This window comes from Hylobates moloch, unplaced genomic scaffold (genome assembly GCF_009828535.3).
Source record: "Hylobates moloch isolate HMO894 unplaced genomic scaffold, HMol_V3 SCAFFOLD_16, whole genome shotgun sequence".
Lineage (NCBI taxonomy): Eukaryota > Metazoa > Chordata > Mammalia > Primates > Hylobatidae > Hylobates > Hylobates moloch.
Genome location: NW_026652291.1, coordinates 2665196 through 2687342, shown reverse-complemented (window position 1 = coordinate 2687342; position 22147 = coordinate 2665196). Strand labels below are relative to the sequence as shown.

The 22147-nt window shown below is 50.1% G+C and overlaps 1 protein-coding gene across 4 annotated transcripts in view; it reads left to right on the top strand.

The window, feature by feature from the left end:
* The window catches only part of TRAF3 (TNF receptor associated factor 3), an 89321-nt gene extending 67174 nt beyond the window's left edge, over positions 1-22147 (top strand). For 3 of the 4 annotated variants that reach the window (XM_032180545.3, XM_032180546.3, XM_032180543.3), the window contains 5 exons: positions 287-361; positions 2052-2144; positions 7968-8108; positions 13950-14124; positions 15885-22147. In XM_032180545.3, the coding sequence (XP_032036436.1) occupies positions 287-361; positions 2052-2144; positions 7968-8108; positions 13950-14124; positions 15885-16456 (1056 nt within the window). In that variant the 3' untranslated portion in view covers positions 16457-22147. The remainder of the gene's footprint in view (positions 1-286; positions 362-2051; positions 2145-7967; positions 8109-13949; positions 14125-15884) is intronic. The other variant, XM_032180544.3, reaches the window with a different exon arrangement.

The following is a 22147-nucleotide window of genomic DNA, read 5'->3' as shown; positions in this document are numbered from 1 at the left end:
GGCACTACAGATGGCATGTCACATTTTGAACAATTTGTTCTAAAGAAACTGCAAGTTTAAGAAATGTTATAGTAAATGTATTCTTGTATATTGGCGTATATGTGTATACACGTGACTAGACCGTATATTTACTGCATAGAAGTCTAGGCAGCAGATGATATATACACACCTGTAGCGATAAACACCATTCTTAATAGTACAGCTCAGATGCTATCTGTGCCCTAATATGTTTGAACATTTTCATGCAAACGTTTGTGCCACAACTCACGTCTCTTTCCCGTTGCAGTTGAGTGCACACTTGTCAGAGTGTGTCAATGCCCCCAGCACCTGTAGTTTTAAGCGCTATGGCTGCGTTTTTCAGGTCAGTATCCGACATTTGTCCTTCCCAGTCACTGACATTCTGCCATGAGAGAAAGTTATTATATTAACATTTTAACATGCAAGCTCTGGACTCCTTATTCTTTGTCATGGAACTGAAACACCCTGTTGCATGGGTGACGAAAGCCACATGCAGCAGGTGGGATGCTCGCTTTCCAGTTGGTGGTGCTTTGAGACTTCAGGGAGACACCGTGCTGAGGTGGAAGTTAATACATTAAGAGAAGTACTGCATCCAAAACCAGCTAGTAATGGGACAGGTAGACTTGACATTTGGTGGGGTTTTCAGATAGATTGTTACAGAAATGTTAGCTGTTACCTGAATATAAGTGAATATCAAACTGAGCATAGTTTCAACAGCGTGTGTGTCAGTACACAGCCATAACGATCACACACGTGTGTATCCATAAATGCATTTGAGGTACATGTCTGTGCTGACTCTGACCCCAACTGGGGACAGACACAAAATGGAGCACAGCTCATAGAGAGCACACCTCCCAGAGAACAGTGTGGGGAGGGCGTCTCTGTTGCTGCCACACATGTAGTGTGAGAAATCTGCATCTGGTGTTTTGTTGTTGTTTATTTTTTAACACATCTGAGATTACTAGTGAATTGGAACTGAGTTTTCATTTAAATATATGTATCTTAAAACTATCAAGAGGCAGTATATGTTACAATTAAAGTATTTTATATTTTATGTAGCACCAATACATTATTATGAAGTCAGTACAGAGAGATTGGCATCTTAGTATTTTCTGAGGAAGAGAACAGCCAAAGAGTAAGAATGACTGTGCCTTCCTTTGCTTTAGTCTCCAGCAAGAATGAGCCTCCCCTGTTCTGTCGTACGTAGTATCATTCATTCTCTCTGTGTATGTGTATATATATGTTTATATATTGCAACACTTATATCAACATATATATATGAATATTCTATGTACAGAGTATATGTTTTGGAGATCATTAAAATGCTTTCTGTGGCTTCTTAATTTTCTAATAGCAAAACAAATTATATTTCAGACAAATTATTTCCTTAAATATATGAAGTACAATTTCATGTGCTTATTCCTGACTCTAAAATGGTCTACATCTTATGTACTCTGTAGATTGTATTTGTTTTGTATGTAACTTTTCTAAGAATGCTAGAATGGTGAAGAGCAATACATCTTTGGATACAGTGTATTTGAACTAATACATTAATACTTTAGTGAATTCTTTTGAATCCTACTTTGCTTAGGTGTTTACTAGACTGTTGTGGCAGTATCTCGCTACAACTACAGGTGTCTAAACATTTTCCACTTATACTATATTTTAATGGGAAAAATAGTTTATAATAGGTCAAGAATGAGTTTAAAATTTAATTTCTTAGTACTACAAGTGTCAACCCTTGATAAGAAGCCACTTGAGATGAGCCGAAGGGATGAGGAGATAACCCTGAGATGCTCACTGTGGCACTGCAGGGTGCTGGCTCTGCTGCTCCTGGCGGCCTCCTCACCTGCACGCAGTAGCCAGGTGGCCCTGAGCAGAGCCCTCCTTAGGCGCAGAGATTCCCTGTTCACTTGACGCAAATAGGTCTCCCCTCTTTGTGTTTAGTGCTGCTTTTAGGGTCGTATGTTAGCCTCTCTGCCCTTTGAAATGCAGCGAGGTTCGCTGAATGCCTCACATCTTTGCTCTCGCAGGGGACAAACCAGCAGATCAAGGCCCACGAGGCCAGCTCCGCCGTGCAGCACGTCAACCTGCTGAAGGAGTGGAGCAACTCGCTCGAGAAGAAGGTGGGCCGCACGCTTTCCTGCTGCTATGGGATTTGTATCATCTCTTCAGATTATTTAAAGACAAAACCTTTTTATAGTTACTAGTGGGTTTTGGATAAAAGAAACCGTATCAAAAGAATGTCAAAAAAAAACTCTATGTGATCTTGAGCTTATAAATGAAGGTGTTTTATTTTTGTTCTTTGTTTTTTAATTGCCAAGCAAGTGTGAAGTGCTTTTTTAAAGTCAATCACATTGTGATTATTTTAGCATCCATCCAGCACAGAGATGATCAGATGCCCAGTCCCCACCCTGCTGGTTTTTTTTTTTTTGTAAACAAAGTTTTATTGGAAGACAGCCATCCTTACTCACTCTGTGTTGTCTGTGGCTTCTTTTGCTCGAAAGCAGCAGAGTTAAGAGGCATGTGGACTGTACAGCTCGAGATATTGACTACTTGGCTCTTTACAGAATAAGTTTGCCAGCTCTGACCGGGGTGGTTGCCCCTCTAAATGCGTTAAACTTCTATGTTTTTTACAAGAGACAAACAGGAAAAAATATTTGATACGATTACAATTGATTTTGTCATTTGACACCTTGTGAAACTTGATGTGCTCTCCACATAGACGGGGCCACTTCCCAGAAAGACTCACTCTCCCATGCTGTTCTTTTTTTTTTTTTTTTTTTCAAGACAGAGTTTTGCTCTTGTAGCCCAGGCTGGAGTGCAGTGGTGCAACCTCGGCTCACTGCAAACCTCTGCCTCCCGGGTTCAAGCAATTCTCCTGCCTCAGCCTCCCAAGTAGCTGGTATTACAGGTACGCACCACCACACCTGGCTAATTTTTGTATTTTTAGTAGAGACGGGGTTTCTCCATGTTGGTCAGGCTGGTCTCGAACTCCCAACCTCAGGTGACCTGCCCGCCTTGGCCTCCCAAAGTGCTGGGATGACAGGCATGAGCCACCGCGTAAGAGGCCTTCATTGCAGGCCTGTAGGCGCAGGAGCAAGCACATTCCTGCAATAATGCTGGCTCTCAGTGGAGTTTGTTCTGTGATGTTCAGCTCAGTGGGGCCTTCTTTTCATGAGAAGATGAAAACCTCTAAGAATTGATAGAGAAGAAGTTGTTATAGGATCTACCATTGTGGCTTAATTACAAAAATATAAACTTAATTCAATATTCAACAAACATCTATTGAGAACTTGTAGTAGGAGAATACTATGGTGAATTAGTACAGCCAGTGGAGTTGACATTTGAGTTTCGTAAAGATTTGAATGTCTTGTTTCCAGTGTTAAATCCCAGCAATTTAAAATGTAAATATACTGCAAGGAGTCTAAAATTTTAAATCGAAAGATTTCCCTTTAATCTGCCGTAAGAGAGTTTTGCATCTAAATGCTTGAGCTGAGGTTGAGAAGCAGTGGAAGGATTGGCATCCTGTGCACACACATGGAGCAGAGCAGTGCTGATGAGCAGCAATGCAGAACTCATAGTCGCAGAATCCTGGCCATCTTCCCGTGAGCATAGAGCATTTGCTCTGAGTTCAGCAAAGGTTTACCTAGGAATCTTTTTTTCCCTCTTTTTGAAGCTGGCATTTTATTTCTGTCTTTTTAAAATTATAGGCATAGATCACAAGGCTTCTTATCTCTCATAGATGCTGTGTTTCTCATTTAGAAGGTTCTTCCCTTCATTTTAAGGATAGGCTTTGTGGCCGGGCGTGGTGGCTCATGCCTGTAATCCCAGCACTTTGGAAGGCCGAGGCGGGTGGATCACCTGAGGTCGGGAGTTGAAGACCAAGCTGGCCACCATGGTGAAACCCCGTCACTACCAAAAAAAAAAATACAAAAATTACCTGGGCATAGTGGCAGGCACCTATAGTCCCAGCTACTTGGGAGGCCGAGGCAGGAGAGTTGCTTGAACCCGAGAGGTGGAGTTTGCAGTGAGCCAAGATCACGCCACCGCACTCCAGCCTGGGCGACAGAATGAGACTGTCTCAAAAAAAAAAAAAAAAAAAAAAGAATGGGCTTTGTTACCACTGTGTTAGATACACAGTAGTTGAACAGGTCTGCAGCACGTGGTTATCCAGCAGGATGGTTGTGGACCGTGGTGTCATCTGGCAGCCTTTCGGGGCCGAGTCCCTGTGGGGATTCGGCTCCTTCCTTTCCATTCTGTGCTCTTTTCCCCACTGAAAGTGAATGGTTTGCATCATTGGAAACCCCAGGACATACCAGAGCAGCCCACCCACACACAGTGCAGCAGTTTCTCACTCTGTGAATGCCTCATATGTTTAAACTATCTCCAGCCAAGTCATGATGAAAGCCCCGAGGGTGAAGGATGCACAGCTGTGCACTGCCCTCTTGGACGTTGCCAAAGGACTGATCTCTCCCGGACTCTGTCCATCAGAGTAGAGTCCCCACCCTGTTGTCAGGCCAGCCAACTCGGCTCTGCACATTCTCATTGTGCTCACGAGAAGGTGTATGGTGCCCTTCGCTAGGTCCAAAAGCAAAGGCTGGACAAACAGCAGAGATATTTATGTTTACTTAAAATGGAAATTTATTTCTTATTATAGAATTATTTAGTTGGAATTTCTTAGGTTATTTTGTTCATCTGTCATAGAAAATAGAATGTTTGAGCTGGTTCGAAAAGACCGATCCTCAGCCGGGCACGGTGGCTCACACCTGTAATCCTAACACTTTGGGAAGCCGAGGCGGGTGGATTGCCTGAGCTCGGGAGTTCGAGACCAGCCTGGGCAACACGGTGAAACCCCATCTCTACTAAAATACAAAAAATTAGCTAGGTGTGGTGGTGTGCGCCTATAATCCCAGCTACTCGGGAGGCTGGGGCAAGAGAATGGCGTGAACCCGGGAGGCAGAGGTTGCAGTGAGCCAAGATTGTGCCACTGCATTCCTGCCTGGGTGACAGAGTGAGACTTGTGTCCAAAAAAAAAAGACCGATCCTCACATTCATAGTCAAACTAAAGAAAAACTGCAAAATGTGGACTTAAAAACACCCATTTTATATTTTAAGAAAGCTTAAATGGAGGGGAAATATAAAGCCCACCAAAGTGGGCTGGAGTAAAGGATGTTCTCATTGCAGAGAATCTCGGACCTCCTGAGGGGCGGGTGTTTTGCCGGCTCCTTGGAACACACCTGCCAGGTGGACTTTCCTGTGCCTACGGCATCTCCCTGCTAGACAAGTGGAAGCAGTGATCTGCAGGACCTGGGAGTTGGATTCTTTGATTAAATAAATAAATAAGTAGTTTAAATAAGGGAAGTCCTAAAGTGAAAGAAGTTGAGTTTAGTGTGGCATGTGTGTTCATTGCTGTAAGCTGCTTCTGCTCATTCTCAACTGCTTGATTTGTTGGAGAGCGGTGGAGCAATTATGGCTCACTGCAGCCTCGACCTCCCGGGCTCGAGTGATCCCATCCAGCCTCCCCAGTAGCTGGGACTGTAGGCGTTTGCACCACGCCTGGCTAATTTTTGTATTTTTTTGTAGAGGTGGGGTTTCGCCATGTTGTTATCCAGGCTGGTCTTCAGTTCCTTGGGCTCAAGTGGTCCGTCTGCCTCAGCCTTCCAAAGTGCTGAGACTACACGTACGAGCCATCACAGCTGGCCTATTGACAATGTTTTGGAGACATTACTGAGGTTTTTGTCAAAAGAGTTGGCATACATGTCATCTTTTTACAGGGATATGAGAATAAAGAGTCTGAGAATTCTGTCCCGTCTTTGACAGATGGAAATGAATGAATTGTTACTTTCAGAGGGACACAACCACCACGCGATGCTGCATGTGGCCCGCTCCACATTCGTGCAGGTCGATCACTTGTAGGAGTTCGTGGACGTATGAGGCAAGGAAGGAAGGAAGCCTTTGCGGAGTAAAATCCTAGGAAAGTGAAGTTATATTTTGCCCATGAGACATTGCAAGTTTTGTATTCCTTAGTAAATACATACTTGTTTTAAAATAAGATAGCGATTGCTTCAAAAGATGTCTCTTGGCCAACTGTGCCGAATATGAAAAGGACACTCATCTTTAGGCTGGCTGTCCTTTAGATGGACAGCATTAGGAGTCAGCTCTTTATCACATCTGGTTTCATGCCGAGATGCCCTCGGGCCATCACCTTTGTGACCATTGGTCCCCAGGCGTTGGTGGTTTTAGAGTGTACATCGTTGGAGGGGCACACATTGGATCTGGCACAGAGCTTAGGGTCTTCTGGGGTGGAGACCACCACCCCGATGGATAGAGATACTCGTTAATATGTGGGGGGTCAAGATGCCCTTTGTAAAAATCTTGTGAGGAAGAAAGCCTCGTAGGAGTTACCCTTGAACTTTTCATCTTTGAGACCAGGTGTTAATTTGTCTTTGGGAGCTAATTATGTTTCAGAAAGATTTTGGAAAGGTCAAAGGTGGGGTTGGAAATGCTCACTCAGCAAGTCCTCCCTTCGGCTGACGTGGGTTGCAGGGGCTCTTCTGTGCTTCCGTGGAAGCATATCCTCGGGCATCAGCTCTGCCTCTCCATGTTGAGGGTAAGCAGGCTGGCCCCAAGGGTGCAGCACCCATGTAATTTTTTGTATTCTCATCACGCTTTCATTATGTTGGCAGAGCTATTCAGACTGCAGGGTGTGGCCCCTGGGTGGATGTGAAATAATTTAGTAGGTTGTGACCAGCATTGTTTATATTTATGGGGTACAGTGTAATGTTTTGGTATACACACACACATTGCGGAATAATTTAATCGAGCTAATTAACGTATCCATCACGTCACTTCGTTTAAAGTTTGCTCCCCCAGCAGTCTTGAAACACACGTTAGTATGAATCACAGTCACCATGCTGTTCAGTGGGCTGAAAAACGTCCGCCCTTCTGTCTAACAGAGGCTCTGTGCCCTTTGCCCAGCAGCTCCACAAGCCTACCCCCACTACCCCCCTCCACCAGCCTGGGTAACCACCATTCCCTGCCTCTGTGAGCTTGACTTTTTTAGATCCCACGTCCAAATGAGAGTGCATCCTGTTTGCCTTTCTGTGCCTGGCTTATTCCACTTAGCATAACGTTCTTCAGGGACTAGTATTTTCTTAAATGAAATGGAATAAAAGAAAAAATATCAGGGTGCATTGTAAATTATTAGGGCAAGTACGGCTTTATGACATCTGTTCTCAGGGATACACACACACGTTGGTATAAATGGGGTGATACATAAGCATCTGTTTCTTACTGTGTTTCCTGGTCAACAATTGAAAAATACTCTGGTAAAAGATTTGCTAGTTTTTAGCAAAAACTTGAAAAAGCATCTCATTTATTCTGAAATTCAGTCAGCTGCTTCACTTTGCCTCACCCTAATTACTGGAAGAGATTCTGAGAAACACTGTTTATAGGATTCCCTATTAAATTAGGACTGGCTGGGCATGGTGACTCACACCTCTAATCCCTACCCTTTGAGAGGCTCAAGTAGGAGGATCACTTTAGGCCAGGAGTTTGAGACCAGCCTGGGCAACATAGCAAGACCCTATCTCTAAAAAAAAAATTTTTTTAAAGCCTAACCAGACATGGTGGTGGCATGTACCTGTAGGCCTAGCTACTCAAGAGGCTGAAGTGGGAGGATCACTTGAGCCCAGGAGGTCAAGGCTGCAGTGAGCTATGATTGCACCACTGCACTCCAGCCTGGGGATAGAGCAAGACCCTGTCTCTAGAGGGGAAAAAAAGAAAGAAAAGTACCAGGACTACCATTTTCTGTTTGAAGGGGTTTTTTTCTTCTGAAACTCTGTCAATAAGCTAACAGAAGGCGTATATTATGAAAATTTAATTGATATCATTAATTAATATGAAAACCACTTTTGGTTACATTAATTAAAGAATTTCTTTTTTAGGTTTCCTTGTTGCAGAATGAAAGTGTAGAAAAAAACAAGAGCATACAAAGTTTGCACAATCAGATATGTAGCTTTGAAATTGAAATTGAGAGACAAAAGGAAATGCTTCGAAATAATGAATCCAAAATCCTTCATTTACAGGTAAGAATCTTAGGACTACGGCCAGATCAAAGGGTAGAGGACCTTGCCTGTGTTCCCCTTTAGGGCTTTCTTAGCGAACTGCTTGAGCTGAGTCCTTGACCTTTGCAAGGAGAAAGGCGACTGATTTCTCTGGCCTAAGTGGTGAAGGCTTAGAAAAGGCAGCTGGGCTAGCACAAGCCCGGCCTGGGAAGCTGTAGGTCAGCATTTTCTTACTGCCTTTTCTCTGAAGAGCAAGCCTCCACCCCTCTTCCATGACTTTGATCTACTGTTGGAGAAATAAGATGCGAAGCCTGTATTTTTTAAATTAGCTGTTTTTATTATTTAAGATTTCATATTGTTCATGAGTAGTTGCTGTGTGCAAAGTCTCACTTCCTGCACTGAGGTGCTGTGCAGCCCCGCTACTCTGTTGTGAGCTTTCCAGTGACACACGCTCACCCGCTGGGTTTCACTGTGGAAATCCACACGCACCTCCAGGAGAACAAACCAGTGAACCTTTGCCACCCTGAATAGAGGCGATGATGTAAAGGGGACTGATGAAATGTCGCTCCTCCTGTCGTCTGTCGTCACAGCTGTCTGTGGGATGCTTGTTAATAGATGATCATTGTAGATGCTCTCTGCACATTCACTTAATCATGTGCGTTTGTGATAGTAATTCCCATGGGTGTGTCACACACCGTGGAAAAATCACTCATGTCACTGAAGGGCCTGAACTTAACGGTGTATCCCTAGATTATCTGGAAGAGAAAATACTTCTAATAGCACAGAGTCATGGCATCTTTGAGAATGCCTTTTCTCCACTTTTTGACATTGGAGATGAGTCATAGTGACTTGAATTGCATAGGGATTTATTAAATTAATTTCATTTTTATTATACTTTGTAGTTACCCAGAGAGAAAAAGAGAGAACACAATGAAACATTAGATTGTATTAGAAAAGGCCCAAGTCATTAGCATTAAATCAAGCCAAATAAAGTACAATGTTTCTTAAAACACCAAGCCTCCCGCTGGAAGCCCCCAGCATTTTGCTGAGGGCCCAGCAATGTGTCGGTCATCAGACTGGCCAAGGCGACTGGTCAGGCCACTGCTGCAGGGCCGTGGCCACCCTGTGGCCCACCCGCACCTGCGCTCCCTGGCAAGCAGCTCTGGCTGTTCATGAGATCATTGCTGTGTTTTGACCTGGGCCTCAGAGCGGCACTGGAAAGGCCGGGGAAATCACCTCTTAAAATAGCCACAACAGAAGGAAGAATGCACAAGTACTGGATTCATTTACAACAAAAAGTTAGAACATACACAGTGATGTATTGACGCCCCATCCCAAACCTCAGATTTCCTCTGCGTTCATCTTCAGTTTCTCCCCTTCCGGTCAGGTGTTCTCATTTACTTTTTAGTTGAGTTTAATCACTCTATGGTATGCGATTTCTGCTTGAGAACTTTTGTGAGTGGATGAACCAGTGAAGCATAAGTCAGAAAGAAAGGGGGAAACCAAGTTGCCAAGGCCAGAGAAGTGAGGGTGGAGCGGTGATGGCACAGCCAGTGTCCCCTGACCTGTGACGAGTCGGAGGTGATGGCACACCCACCTCTTCCCCACAGGAGGCTGGGTGTGGCGGAGAGCAGGTTGTGTTTAGGGAAGGGACTCAGAGCAGGCTGCCCGCGCCTGATTCCCCTGAGTGCAGGGACACGGCCCTGCCTGAAATGTGTAAAAACTCTTCTCCATGTGACCCGTTGAGCAGGCGTGGTCTACACAGAAGGTCCTTCCAACCGTGTGGTTTTTTGAAAGGGGAAATTCAGTGTTACCTTTGGGACCACTTTGGGGTTGGTGATCTTTGGCCAGGAGGATTCTGCACTGTCCATCCTCAGGAAATGCTGATTGAAAGCCTTCTGATGCCCGGAGGTGCTGGCTGTGTGGGAGCTGCACCGGGCCAGGCCATCCCTCTGCTGCTGCAGGCCCCGCCCACCCTCTTGAGCGGCAGCCCAGCCCAGCCGTGTTCTCCACTGTTTCATCCTCAGAGCCCTTCCGGTTGCCCCAGGAAGGGTTTATCGTAAAATCTTACTGTGGCCCAGAAAACCTCTGTGACTGGCCACCAGTCACCTTCCCAGCTTCGCCCCACTCCCCGTGCTAAAGTGGACCAGCTTGTTGTTCCTTGAGAGGCTCCATGCTGCTGCACAGATGTCTTTTTCTCCTGCTTCTCTTCCTGGCCAGCTCCAGGCACTCCTCCAGCCATGTTTGTGGACCACCTAGGTGATGAGGGCACACGTCACTTGGGGTCTTCTTCTTTCTTCCTTGTCTGATTCTCCAGTAGACCCTAGAGTCCTGGTGATGGCGGGAGTTGAAGCACAGAGGGCCCGATGGTCTGGCTGTGGCAGTGGGGGTGCAGGCGGGGGGTCAAGGAGTGGAATTCAAGAGTGTCTTTGCTTTTGCACGCCCGGGGAGCGATGAGTTCTTAATATTTTACTTCTTAAATATCCTGTTTTTCTTTATTAAGAAGACAGCCAGGCCGGGCACGGTGGCTCACGCCTGTAATCCCAGCACTTTGGGAGGCCGAGGCGGGCGGATCACGAGGTCAGGAGATTGAGACCATCCTGGCTAACACGGTGAAACCCCGTCTCTACTAAAAATACAAAAAATTAAACGGGCGCGGTGGCCGGCGCGTGTAGTCTCAGCTACCTGGGAGGCTGAGGCAGGAGAATGGCGTGAACCCGGGAGGCAGAGCTTGCAGTGAGCCGAGATAGCACCACTGCAGTCAGGCGTGGGAGAAAGAGCAAGACTCTTAAAAAAAAAAAAAAAAAAAAGCCTAGGCCGGGCACGGTGGCTCATGCCCCTATTCCCAGCACTTTGGGAGGCCAAGGCGGGTGGATCACAAGGTCAGGAGTTCAAGACCAGCCTGGCCAAGATGGCGAAATCCTGTCTCTACTAAAAATAGAAAAATTAGCTGGGCACAGTGGCAGGCATCTGTAATCCCAGCTACTCAGGAGGCTGAGGCAGGAGAATCGCTTGAACCCGGGAGGCAGAGGTTGCAGTGAGCAAAGATTGTGCCATGGCACTCCAGCCTGGGCGACAGAGCAAGACTCTGTCTCAAAAAAAAAAAAAAAAAAAAAAGAAGATAGCATAGGTGCGAGCGTGACCCAGGCTTCTGGTGTCAGTGGACTAGATGAACTGATGGTTCTTGCAGTCAGGGGGTCCACAGGGCACACGCAGAGGAGCACACGCTGGGACAGAAGGCAGGGATGTCCATCCACGCGGCCCTCACTCAGGTTGCTGGCACCGCTGGGCTTCTCACAGTGCCAGGCTTGTGTGCCAGGGTCCCAGTGGCCTGAGAGTGAGGCATCACAGCAGGTGACGCAGTTGCAGCCCTGGCGTGCAAGTGTGTGAGGCTCACGGGCTGATGCTCCCTGAAGGCAGACCTTCTGATTTGGATTGTTGATGTGGAGTGCATTTTGTCTCTTCAGCTCTGTGTCGGAGTCTTTTTTCTGTACCGTTCCACACCTGCACTTGAGATTTATTTTTATAGAAACTGCAGTGACTGAGTGTAGACCGTTCTTCAAGGATGAAATCACGTTTGCTGGGTTTTAGAGAACACTTGATGTGACTCTGCGTTCTGCTTTGAAACGGTGCCATTGATACAGATGAAAGGCCTGTTTTAAAAATAGCCCGAGTTCCCTTGCTGCTCGTGGAGACGCCTTTTATTTAGTCGCGCTGGTCTGTGCATGCAGTGCACGCGTGTTGTGTGTTCCTGACTCGGGGGCCCCTGCTGTGCGGGGGAGTCCTTGCTGGAGACTCCCCGTTCTGTGCTCAAGGTCAGGCGTGCCCTTGCGTAGCACCATCACGGGGAGGGGTGGCTCGGTGCCATCCCCCTCTTAACCTCGGGGGTCTGAGGCTCAGCGTGAGGTGCAGCTTGTCTTGGGCCACCCTGCCTGGGACTCATGCTTCATTTCAGGGTTTGCTAACTTACAAAGGGCGTCTCTCAGACCTCTGTTGATCAGGTTTTCATTAACTTTCCCCTGCCACTCGCGAGCACCCCCGCCAGCTCAGTGCACAGTATTAGAAGGTGGAGATGCAAGAGGCTTCCAGTGCTCAGTAGAGGAGCCGTGTGATTTGGGTGTTCAGTGTCATCAGTGGTATTGTCCCCCAGCAAGTAGACTTGGTGAGCTGATTAAATATCCTTCTGAGCATGTATGACTGTGTAAAATAAAGGGACAGTGACAGTGTCAGTTTAAAGGGACAGTGACAGTGGAAAGAGGTGTTCTTTAGAGAAATTATCCTTACTTTTTAGAGGTTAACTAATATCATGTTTCTTGGAAAGAACAGGAAGAATAACACTGCTTTTACGTCCAAAAAGCCACCCAGACCTGTCATGTTTGTGTCTTCGTGGTTATTAACAGCCAGCAAAGGTGCTGAAACCTAGATGTTTAAAAATAGACTTCCAAAAGGAGAAGTGAATTCAGGGGGCCCTGGGGCCCGCCCCTTGAGCACCCGGTGTGGCCCGCAGCTTGTGAGGTGGCTCAGTCATTCCACAGCTGCATTGAGCACTAAACTCTCCAGCCGTCACAAGCTGCTTGAAAATGCACATCATTTTTTGAAGTGAAAGTCCCTGGCTTCATCTCACAGGTGGACAATCCAGCCCCTTAACACAGACTGGGCCACCAGGGCAGAGTACAGCTCCCACCTCTCCAGGTAGTGACAAATATGAGTGGCCTGTGTGTTTTGGGAAAGGGCTTTCTGAATTAGTTAAATGAAGTAGCATAAAGTCAGGCCTGGTTGCTGGCAGCCTCGTGTGTTCGTGGCAGGGTTTCTGCGTTCCTGCCTCCCTCGCTGGGGCCTGGCAGCCTGAGTGTGGAGCCAGCGGGGGAAGACCCCTGCGTCTGCGGCATCGGCCCACTGGGTTTCACCCAGGGCCTGAGGACATGCCTTGGGGCCCTTTCCTGCCACCATCCAGGTGGGAGGAGTCTGAGGAGTGGGAGTCTTCTCCTGGGACCCTGGGGTCGTTCTGGGGCACCCCCTGCAGCCACAGAGACAGGGCTGTGCTTCTGCCCCAGACCCAGCAGCAGGGTAGGAGGCCTTTAGAAGTTCCAAGGGAAGATGAGGCTACATGGACATGATTCTGGCATCCTAAACTTGAGACCCTGTGGCAGCCATGCAGGGCCACCTGCCCCGTGGGACCTTCACTTACAGGGGTGAGGCCTCTCTGGGAAGCAGGGACCCTCTGTACTATGGCCCCCGAGGTATACGAGGGCTGCAGAGGAGATGTCCATGGGAGACTTGTGGCCCCGCACAGTTGCTGTGGCCTGGGAGAAGAGCTGGGAGGGACACGTGGGAGTGTGAGGGTGAGGTCGGATCTGGGTATCTGAACAGGAGAGCTGGTGGAGTTGGCTGACGCCAGGGTGTGGGCGTGTGAGAAACAGGTGGGCAGGCGGCACCAGTGCTGCTGTGAAACAGGGAAGCCTGGGCAGGGGCTGTAGGCAGCAGAAGCATGAGCTGCTGCCTGCCCCAGAGACAGCGGAGACCTCTCCCCCGGTCTTCTGAACACTTGCCACCTGTCACTTCACTTTCCTGATGGCTCTCTGTTGACAAAGCAAGCTGACATAGGGGAGCCTCCTGTTGTTTTCTTCCATGTGGCTTCACGTCACCTCGAGTGCTCCCCGCTGGCACAAGCACTTGTTCCCAGGGAGCTCCCAGGAGGCCCGATGCAGAGCCCCGCTCCTGGAGTCAGCCTCCGGTGGCAGGCCTCATACAGAGGCCTCTGTGACTGTTCTGCTCCTAACCCGTCTGTATTTTGATGGGAGGCGGTGCAGCATTTTCCGAGTCCTAACTATGTTTTGCTTTTTAACACCTTTGGTTTGGAAGCGAGTGATAGACAGCCAAGCAGAGAAACTGAAGGAACTTGACAAGGAGATCCGGCCTTTCCGGCAGAACTGGGAGGAAGCAGACAGCATGAAGAGCAGCGTGGAGTCCCTCCAGAACCGCGTGACCGAGCTGGAGAGTGTGGACAAGAGCGCGGGGCAAGTGGCTCGGAACACAGGTGAGATAGGGGCCGGAGCTGGGCCAGCAGTGTGCATCTGGGCCCCGGGTGAGTGCCGGGGCGGGGTCCGTGGGATGAGGGCTGTGTTAGGTACATGTGCCTTGGGAAGTTCTTCCTAATTGTGGGTAACACGCAGAGGTGTGATGACTTTCCTGCTGAGAGTCCCCCAGCAAAGACAAACGCTTGTCCCCTCCGTGTGAGGCCCTACATGGTGTAGAGAGTAGGAGCAGCAGCAGCCACGGGAAGCTGCAAAGCCCTCCCAGGAGAGACTGGCCGAAGGGTGACCCGCAGGACAGGCCCAAGTGCAGATGGCAGAGGCCAGGACCTGCTGGTGGGGGCGCCCCAGACCCCACTCCTAAGGGCCGGGGGGCAGCAGTCCCACTGCGCTCTGCCAGCATGTTTCTGATCCACAAGCAGATGTGGGCCTATGGCTTTGGGGACTGAAAGAGTATTGGGAATATTTACATGAAGAGGATTAATGGCAGAAAGGAACACAGATTACCGGTGTGTGTGTGGGGCCGGACGAAGCAGGCAGAGAATGAGGTTGGAGGAGAGGGGAGCAGCTTAGCCTCCAAGAGAGCAGAGGCCACCTGCGGGTGCTGAGGCCGGAGGAAGGGTTGGGGAGAGCACAGCTGTCTCCTGCTCCCAGGAGCTCCCACCAGCGGGCTTCCCAGGAAGCCACAGTGGAGCGCTCTGTCTTGGACCCTGCAGTGAGGTGTCCTTTGACACACAGGCAGGTCAACCGCCCAGGACATCCCCTGTCAGCAGGCTGTGCCTAGTACTATGTCCAGACAGACAGGGCTGTGGACATGGGAGCTGTGGTAAAACTGGGGCAGGGACCTGGGCTCTTCCCTGGGAGGCGGTGGCCTCAGGACATCTGTCTACACAGTTTTGCTGGTGTTGCCCTCAGAAACCACTGTGATTTTTATATTGTTGATTCAGATGCTGGTGTGACTGGGCATGGTGGTGTGGCCTATAGTCCCAGTGCTTTGGGAGGCTGAGGTGGGAGGATTACTTAAGCTCAGGAGTTTGATGCCAGCCTGAGCAACAGAGCGAGACCTTGCCTCTTTAAAAATTAAAAAATGAGGCTGGGCGCAGTGGCTCACGCCTGTAATCCCAGCACTTTGGGAGGCTGAGGCGGGCAGATCACGAGGTCAGGAGATCGAGATCATCCTGGCTAACACAGTGAAACCCCGTCTCTACCAAAAATACAAAAAATTAGCCGGGCGTGGTGGCGGGCGCCTGTAGTCCCAGCTACTCGGGAGGCTGAGGCAGGAGAATGGTGTGAACCCGGGAGGCAGAGCTTGCAGTGAGCCGAGATTGCGCCACTGCACTCCAGCAAAAAAAAAAAAAAAAAAAAAAAAAAAAGGGCGGGGGGCCAGGCACGGTGTCTCATGCCTGTAATCCCAGCACTTTGGGAGATCGAGGCAGGTGGATCACCTGAGGTCAGGAGTTCGAGACCAGCCTGGCCAACATGGTGAAACCTTGTCCCTTCTAAAAATACAAAAATTAGCCAGGTGTGGTGGCGGGCACCTGTAATCCCAGCTGCTCAGGAGGCTGAGACAGGAGAATCGCTTGAACCTGGGAGGCAGAGGTTGCAGTCAACTGAGATGGTGCCACTGCACTCCAGCCTGGGCAACAGAGCGAGACTCCGTCTCAAAAAAATGAAATAAAATAACAAGTGCTGGTGCAGCTTTGCTTTCCTAACCTTTCTGACGTTCACCTGTCTCATTCACCAAATCCCTCCTCACCTGTGGCAGGCCTGCTGGAGTCCCAGCTGAGCCGGCATGACCAGATGCTGAGTGTGCACGACATCCGCCTGGCCGACATGGACCTGCGCTTCCAGGTCCTGGAGACCGCCAGCTACAACGGCGTGCTCATCTGGAAGATTCGCGACTATAAGCGGCGGAAGCAGGAGGCCGTCATGGGGAAGACCCTGTCCCTTTACAGCCAGCCTTTCTACACTGGCTACTTTGGCTATAAGATGTGTGCCAGGGTCTACCTGAACGGGGACGGGATGGGGAAGGGGACGCACTTGTCGCTGTTTTTTGTCATCATGCGTGGAGAATATGATGCCCTGCTTCCTTGGCCATTTAAGCAGAAGGTGACACTCATGCTGATGGATCAGGGGTCCTCTCGACGTCATTTGGGAGATGCATTCAAGCCCGACCCCAACAGCAGCAGCTTCAAGAAGCCCACAGGAGAGATGAACATCGCCTCTGGCTGCCCAGTCTTTGTGGCCCAAACTGTTCTAGAAAATGGGACATATATTAAAGATGATACAATTTTTATTAAAGTCATAGTGGATACTTCGGATCTGCCCGATCCCTGATGAGTAGCTGGGGAGGTGGATTTAGCAGAAGGCAACTCCTCTGGGGGATTTGAACCGGTCTGTCTTCACTGAGGTCCTCGCGCTCAGAAAAGGACCTTGTGAGACGGAGGAAGTGGCAGAAGGTGGACGCGTGCCGACGGGAGGAGCCACGCGTGAGCACACCTGACACATTTTATAATAGACTAGCCACACTTCACTCTGAAGAATTATTTATCCTTCAACAAGATAAATATTGCTGTCAGAGAAGGTTTTCATTTTCATTTTTAAAGATCTAGTTAATTAAGGTGGAAAACATATATGCTAAACAAAAGAAACATGATTTTTCTTCCTTGAACACCAAAAAAACACACACACACGTGGGGATAGCTGGACATGTCAGCATGTTAAGTAAAAGGAGAATTTATGAAATAGTAATGCAATTCTGATATCTTCTTTCTAAAATTCAAGAGTGCAATTTTGTTTCAAATACAGTATATTGTCTATTTTTAAGGCCTCATCTGGTCTCTGTTTTAATAATTTGTTTGTCAGAAGACCCTGAAGTATACCTAGGTCTTTTTTTTGAAAGTCTCAATTCAGAATCATTTTTTAATTTAAAGTTCTACAAGTAATTGTTACTGCAAACATTTTATTTTAAAACATTGATAGACTGATATTTCTTGGAAGAAAATATAAAATATCAAACACTGGTTATCACTTGTGATAGGAAAGAGAATATTCAACCTGTTGTTATTTCTCGTTAGAAATGTAAACCTTCAATATCTGTCGTAGTTAATGACACGACTTCACAATTCTGAACGGAGCCTCGCTCATGGATGCTGTGCATCATTTTCAGATTTATAATTGTTTTCACCCTAAAATAGGGCATCCGTTGAACTTTGGAGTTCTAAACAAAATCCTGTAGGTGTTTGGATTCTGCCCCATGTGTTCGGACGAGCTCTCTGTTGCTGACAGCACCGGCCTTCGGTCTCCATGTCAGGGGTGGGCGGGTGACTGCTGAGGGAGGCCCGCAGGTGTGTTTCTCCGTCCCGTCATCTTGCTGCATGCCGTCAACGGTCTCCGAAAGCAACATTGTGCATAGAGCTGGTGGCATACGGTACATGTGCCTTAGATGTGACATGCTGCTTCTCCACCCTGGGTTTGTGTTGAGCATAATTCTAGAAAGTGCTAGTTTAACCAGACTTTTCTCTCCACCACTAGATCTTTGTCTCTACAAGGGCCCTCAGACACCTCTGCACCTGCTGAGGGGAAGCCAGGCTCCACCGTCGGCTTCTGGAGCCTCCGCTGCTTAATTACCACAGATTCCAAATCTCTAGGCCCCACGAGTGAGTCGCCTGGTCCAAGTACGGCCTGGTCCCACCCTGAGGGAGGCAGGTGTGGAACAGAAGCTGAGCCTCTCCGTGTCCCCAACGGGGCCGTGGGCACCCCCACAGCCCGAAGCAGAACCCTCTGAGCATTCCAGAGACCGCTGCTCGGGGGCCTGCCCAGGCTGACCAACGGGCGCTCCTGACCACCACCCTGGCGGGAAGGGTGGCCACAGGGCCCGTCGTCCCAGCCTGCGCCTGCCCGGACGGCATTTTCTCAACTCACTGTTTACTGTCTCTCAGTGTCCAACTGTGATTAGAAGCCTGGAGCCCGGCCCCTGCACCCCTTTTGCTATGCACCACGCTTCATGGTGCTCTTACCACTGATGGGTGCTACACGCGACGGGTGCTTCTTAGGCAAAACCAATGTGTGCGAACCGTCACACCTGTGCCACTCGCCCACAAGCCGCGCCCACAATTGGCCAGCTGGGCCGTGCACGTCAGACTGCCTGCCTCGGCTCTCCCCGTGGCCGTGCGGGGACAGCTTGGTGGGTGCCCGGTGGCCCACCTGTCTCTGGTGCTGCCATCTGTCCTGGGTGTGCCTTCGCCCCAGTGCCTGCTGGAAGTGCCCTCCGTCGCACCCACGTGCCCTGAGCTCCCGTGAGGGGCCCGCCGCGCCCTTTTGCGGTCGAAGCGTTCCGTTGTTCTTATCTGCCTTTCCTTTCCCCGCTCTCCTGGGATTGTTTTGGGGGAATGAGTATCCTTGGTTCTGCCCTGTGAGGGAGTCGCGTGTCCCTGCTCATAAAGGAAGGACTTCCTGCAGAAGCTGCGGAAAACTACTGTTCCCTTGAAGGTGTCCCCCACCTCAGGCCTGTCCCCTACCTGCCCTCAGGTAGTTTTCCTGAGGCCAGGGGTTAACAACAGGGACATCCCTGCAACTTCCCCTTCACAAAATGTACAATATTAGATGAAAGATATGCAACATCTCGGTCTGGTAAGAACCATTTCCTCCCCTCTGGGTTGAAGTCCTGGCGTGGCCCCCAGAAGCAGCCGTGCGTGTCACTGGGACGTCTCCAGTAGTCCTTCCCAGGCAGACGCTCCTGGCGGGACGCCATGGGGCCCACCCGAGGGTCCCACAGATGTAACCTGAGTGACAGGAGTCCTTGAGGATGGGATGGCCCGTGTCACATGCTTTGTCCTTGAACCTGAGTGATGGGGGTCCTTAAGGATGGGATGGCCCGTGTCACATGCTTTGTCCTTGTGTTTGGTTGTATCAGGGTCTCTGTTCTGAGTGTGTCTTCCTCTCATGTACTCAGCACAGTGGGCAGCAGCCTGGGGCGGTGTCCCCTCTCCCAGCGGCGGGCAAGCCTTGTGCTGCTCCGCCCTCGGCCCGCGGGCACCCTCACTTGGCGCTCACCACCTGGGCCAGCCTGGGGCCATGGTCTCCCTGCAGCTGAGGCCCAGTGGTCCCTCGGGCAGTGGTCGGCCCTCCCCGCGTCACAGGGCCCTGGCAGTAAGTGGGAAAGGGGGGCGCACACTGTATGCTTGGGGGTGTTGCTTGTTTACCACACGTGACCAAACTCCCCGCAGGACAGAGCTGCTCAGTACTTTACAGAAACCAACTGAGTCCTTTGTGCATGAATTAAGCCGGTCTGCTTCCCCATCACCTTCGTAACAAAACAATGTCCCCTCTCCCCTTGCCTCGAGCAGTTTTCTCCGGGACACTGTGTCTTGGGCTGCTCCCTGCTGCCAGGCACGCTGGGCGGCTGGCCTGGGCCCGGCTCACGTGAAGGGCACTGGCTCTCGTGACCACACTGAACCACGTGCAAGCCACAGCTGGGCCTGGAAGCCTGACCCTCTGGTTCTAGGGCTTGTCCAGCGGAGCCTGCAGAGCTAGAAGTTGGGGTGTGTCTGTGATATGGGGGCCAGGCTGGGCGTAGGGCCTTTCCAGCAGGTTTGGGTGGCTCAGTGAGGGTGTGGAAGTGGGGGACCCATGGGGCCTGGCTTTGGGACTAGACATGCCAGCCCCAGCTGGGCTGGAGGGAGCCTGAGTAAGCCCCAGCGTATGCTGGGCTTTTCAGCTCGCCGTGCTCTGGTGACACACAGGCGGCCAGGTTGGGATTTGTGTCAATTCTAGGAGCCGTCAAGCATGAAAGTGGTGCTGTCCCCTGAGCGCAAGCCTCGCCGGGGCCCTGGGCGAAGACCTGGACTTGCAGATGTGTGTTCCCTGTGCAGGTGGACAGAGGGGGCCCTTGTGACCCAGGTTGCAGCCCCATTCCGCCACCCCTTCCTCCCCGAGCAGCCTCTGCTGAGGGACAGCACCTGTGTCCCTTTGATGCCACAACAGCCAGTTGAACAAGGGAGCCCTGTGCTCAGGCAGCTTCTCCTGCCTCTCCCTCGTTTCTCCTTCCCTGCCCCATCCCCATGCCCTTCTTGGCTTGTGGCGCCGGGGAGCCACGGTGTGGCGTACTGGGGCTCCTGCTCCTTGGGCCACTTCCTCAGCCCGGGCCCCACAGGCCCACCGCCTCTCAGGGCTCCCACTGCACTGGCTGTGGCAGGAGGCTTCCCCATGACCCCGTGTGGCCCAGCTCAGTTAGGATGCAGTTCCAGGCACAGCCCCTGGGACAGCCAGCTGCCTCCCAGACCACTTCAGCCTGCTCCAGGGTCCTCAGTCACCCTGGGCCAGGGGCCACGTGTGCCATGGATGTCGACCATGCCAATGTCACATTCCAGCCACCCCCTTTGCTTGATGGCGTCTGGTGGTAGTCACCATGGTGGACCCATATCCTACAGCCAGAGGTGATGTCGGACAAAGGAAGGGGGGTCTGGATGGGTCCTTAAACAACCATTCTGTCTCCAGCGGGGTCATTCCTTGTCAGCCCAAGGGAGGGCCGGGGAGTACACTGATTCCAACAGCTGGGCTGACACCTCCTTTCTCCCCTGCACAGGGAGGATTGGTGCGAGGACCATCACCCTGTGCACAGCCCCGGCAGGGTGGCAGTGCCACTGTCTCCTTGAGCCGTTGCAGGGTTGGGCGGGCGCAGACTCCCCTTGCGGGCCCCTTGCTCAATCCCCGGCCCTCCCAGACTCCTCCCTCTACTGGGGGTAATTTGTGTGTCAGAAGGGCTCTGGCAGAGCTGTAAAATATTGTTTTTTAAAAATTTTAGTCCAGATCTTTACTTATTAGACTGTAGAAGGAGAGCTAGGGAGAGTGCTGGGAGCCCCTTTGCTTTTGTGTCTGTGAGATGAATGAGGGTCTGTCACCCAAATCTACTTCTCAGCCCATGACCATAGTTCTGTTTTCTGTTTGCAAATCTCAGTAGTTCTGTTTTCTCCAAAGTAGAATGTGCCCACCGGGGCCCAGGCCAGGTGAGGTCGGTGTCGGCAGGCTACCTGGTCGTTATTGCTGCCTCATCCAGGCTGCTGCCGATGGTCACAGGCACGGCGGCATCAGGGAGCCGGGCCAGCAGGCGGTGTGAGGCAGGGCCAGCCTCACTTCAAGGGTATTTTCCGCCTGACCCTGGTGTGCCCCACACGCGGTTGCAGGGCAGACGTGTGAAGCCTCGGCCCTGTCGGGGCTGGCAGGTGTGCAGGTGAGGACGCCCCGGTGGCCAAGCAGAGCGTGCGTTTCATTTCTCCTTTTGCACTGTGTCTAGTCTGTCTTGTGAACTCTCACCATGAAAAGAGGCTAGAAGTCCAGGATCGCTGTACCACTCCTGTAATTAGGTGATGATTGGTTTTGACAACTTGGTCCCCTCAGACAAGTAAGATACCCTCCAACAGCAAATTCAATGACTTAATTGGAAAACACACGAGCCGGCATGATGTCCGGTGATTTCTGTAAGAAATGCCTGTAGGAGAAGTTCTGTGAAGTGTAGAGGGCAGTGTCGACGCTGCACAGCATCTGCAGATATGCAGCCTGTTCTCTGCCGGTGCCTCTGTGTTCGGTTCTGTTACCCAAAAACAAAGACCAAAGAAGGCCAATCTCTCATTTGACCCTGTCTTTTTAATCTGCCTGTTTTAAAAGTTGCGTCTGTAGTAGCCGCTTGCTGTGAGGACACATCTTGACAGTCCAAGTGATTTTGTGACCAGTGATTCGGGTCCTGTTTTCGCTCTTCTAAGAAAAAAAAAAGACCGTCAGTTATTGCCCAGCAATAATCATGTTGTTACTGTGAGTTAGCAACATGCCTGACTTTCTGATAGCATTACTGTTTTATATTTTTGTTTATTGTATATTATGTGTGGTTTTATTTGGTATTTATTTGTGTTTTGAGGTCTTGCAATGTTTTTGTGTTTCTGATGCTAATAACTAAAGTTTGTAAGACTGTAGAATGCAAAACTCGGAGATGCTAAACTGTCTTATTAGAGGAAAATAAATCTGATTATGGAG